This window comes from Girardinichthys multiradiatus, chromosome Y, assembly GCF_021462225.1.
Source record: "Girardinichthys multiradiatus isolate DD_20200921_A chromosome Y, DD_fGirMul_XY1, whole genome shotgun sequence".
Taxonomy (NCBI): Eukaryota; Metazoa; Chordata; class Actinopteri; order Cyprinodontiformes; family Goodeidae; genus Girardinichthys; species Girardinichthys multiradiatus.
Window position 1 is genome coordinate 29,035,036 of NC_061818.1, and position 1,865 is coordinate 29,036,900.

The following is a 1,865-nucleotide window of genomic DNA, read 5'->3' on the forward strand; positions in this document are numbered from 1 at the left end:
CAAAGCAGAGTTAGAGCATTGTGTTATACAGATGCATAGAAAATACAGACTATTTGCTGTGTCCTTGACTGTTCTGCATTTGCAAAGCCATGTACTCATTATTCATGAATAATATGGATGGTGCACCCTTGTGAGCTTCTTGATAAAGGCCATTTTTACTTTTCTTTTTGGAAAGGTTATGTGATTTTTGTAATTGAAATGACCCTTTTAGCTCCAGTAGCTGAAATAGATAACCTGATTAGATTCAGTGTGATGGAGCACTTCCTCTATGAGATGGCTTTGGCTTTAAAGGAGCATTTGATTTCTTACAGGTGATCCTTTTAGCCAAGAAAAGAAATACTTAAATATTCTCACAACCTATCTTCTCAAGAACACACAAATAAACTTGTCTTTTTATACCTATTTGAGGGGTTTTTTTGTTCATAAAACGAGCAAATAATCGGAGGCGCAATCGAACGAAGCTGAATGACCCTAAAAACAAATTAATATCTAACTTGAACATGAAAAACTTTATGGGGTAAGTTTTCTAAAAGCTGTTCTACTTATTGCAGTCACACCTCTGAAACTTTGCCCCTGACCGGGAGGTGTAAATCAATGCCATGGTGGCAGAAGCGATTCACTACTGACCAGCCGGCTTTCTGCTTGACAAAGAGACGCAGCTTGTCCCTGAAAGTTTCCCCCAGAAAGCTGTAGATGATGGGGTTAAGACAGCTGTTGGAGAATGCTGCCAGGTTAACAATGTGCCCTGTGAGCGGGTAGTCATGCCATAGGGTGGTAGCAGTCTTCTTTGATGGGTTGGTTGTGCCCTGGAGCAGCTGGATGCTTATGAAAACATTTTCCGGCAGCCAGCAGATGAAGAACACCAGAACCACCACCACAATCATGCGGAGGGCTTTCTGACGCCTGGGCCACAACCCACGGTGCTTCTGGGCCCTCATGAGGATTCGAACAATCAGGGAGTAACATATACCAATGATGGAGAAGGGGACCAAAAAACCGATGGTCACCTCCAACCACTGAATTTCAACGACGTTAGCGAAGCAGAAGTGCACCTCACCCCTGTGTTGGGTCTGTACTATAGTGAAGGGTAGGAGGGTGGCCAGGATGGAGGCCATCCAGATGAGGCCACAGCTCAGCTTGGCATGCTGCATAGTCCTTAACGGGCAGCTGCTCATGGAGCTGGCCAAGGCGATGTATCTGTCGAAGCTCATCCACGTCAGGAAGAAGATGCTGCTATGCATGTTGATCTGCAGGAAGAGGGACATGAAGGTGCAGAGGATGGCGTAGTCGTAGTACCTTTCATTCAGGTTGAAAACCTCAATGAGTGAATCTGCCACGAGGATGAGGTCGGCCACAGCCAAATTCACAAAGTAGAGATCAGGAATGGTCATCTTCTCTCTGTGGGTCAGGTTTACCACCAAGATTAGGATGTTCCCGATAAATCCAATAGGAAAAAGAAGGATAGTGTACAGGCAGGAGAGAAAGAGGCCGATAATGTAAAACTGGTACTTTTCAGAGATTTCACTTGTAGTGCTGTTTCTGAATGAAGTGTTCAGTTCTTCTGTAGTGTTATTATATATCCAGATCAAAACGGATGACCTCCCTTCCATGCTGATTTTGGTCAACCTGTTTTAAATCATAAGCCACATGTAAGTCACATCCAGCAGCTACATCATTACACCACACCAGTTCCCAGTTTTCTCTCCTTGAAGGGAAATTCATCTATGCTGTGTTGACATACTGGCAGAAGTCAAGTTAGTAAAACATTTATGGGATGTTTGATCCCATATTGACATCAAGTTTCATCTGCAAGTAAATGTTTGATGAAAAACAGAAGCACTTCCATGTCTTGAAATCAGCTTTGA

General features: G+C 43.6%; 1 protein-coding gene across 1 annotated transcript; it reads right to left on the bottom strand.

The window, feature by feature from the left end:
- LOC124864798 (G-protein coupled estrogen receptor 1) lies at positions 1-1,865 on the bottom strand. The gene has a single exon (XM_047359709.1). It carries the CDS (start codon positions 1,608-1,610, stop codon positions 552-554), a length of 1,059 nt encoding a protein of 352 aa, XP_047215665.1. The 5' UTR covers positions 1,611-1,865; the 3' UTR covers positions 1-551.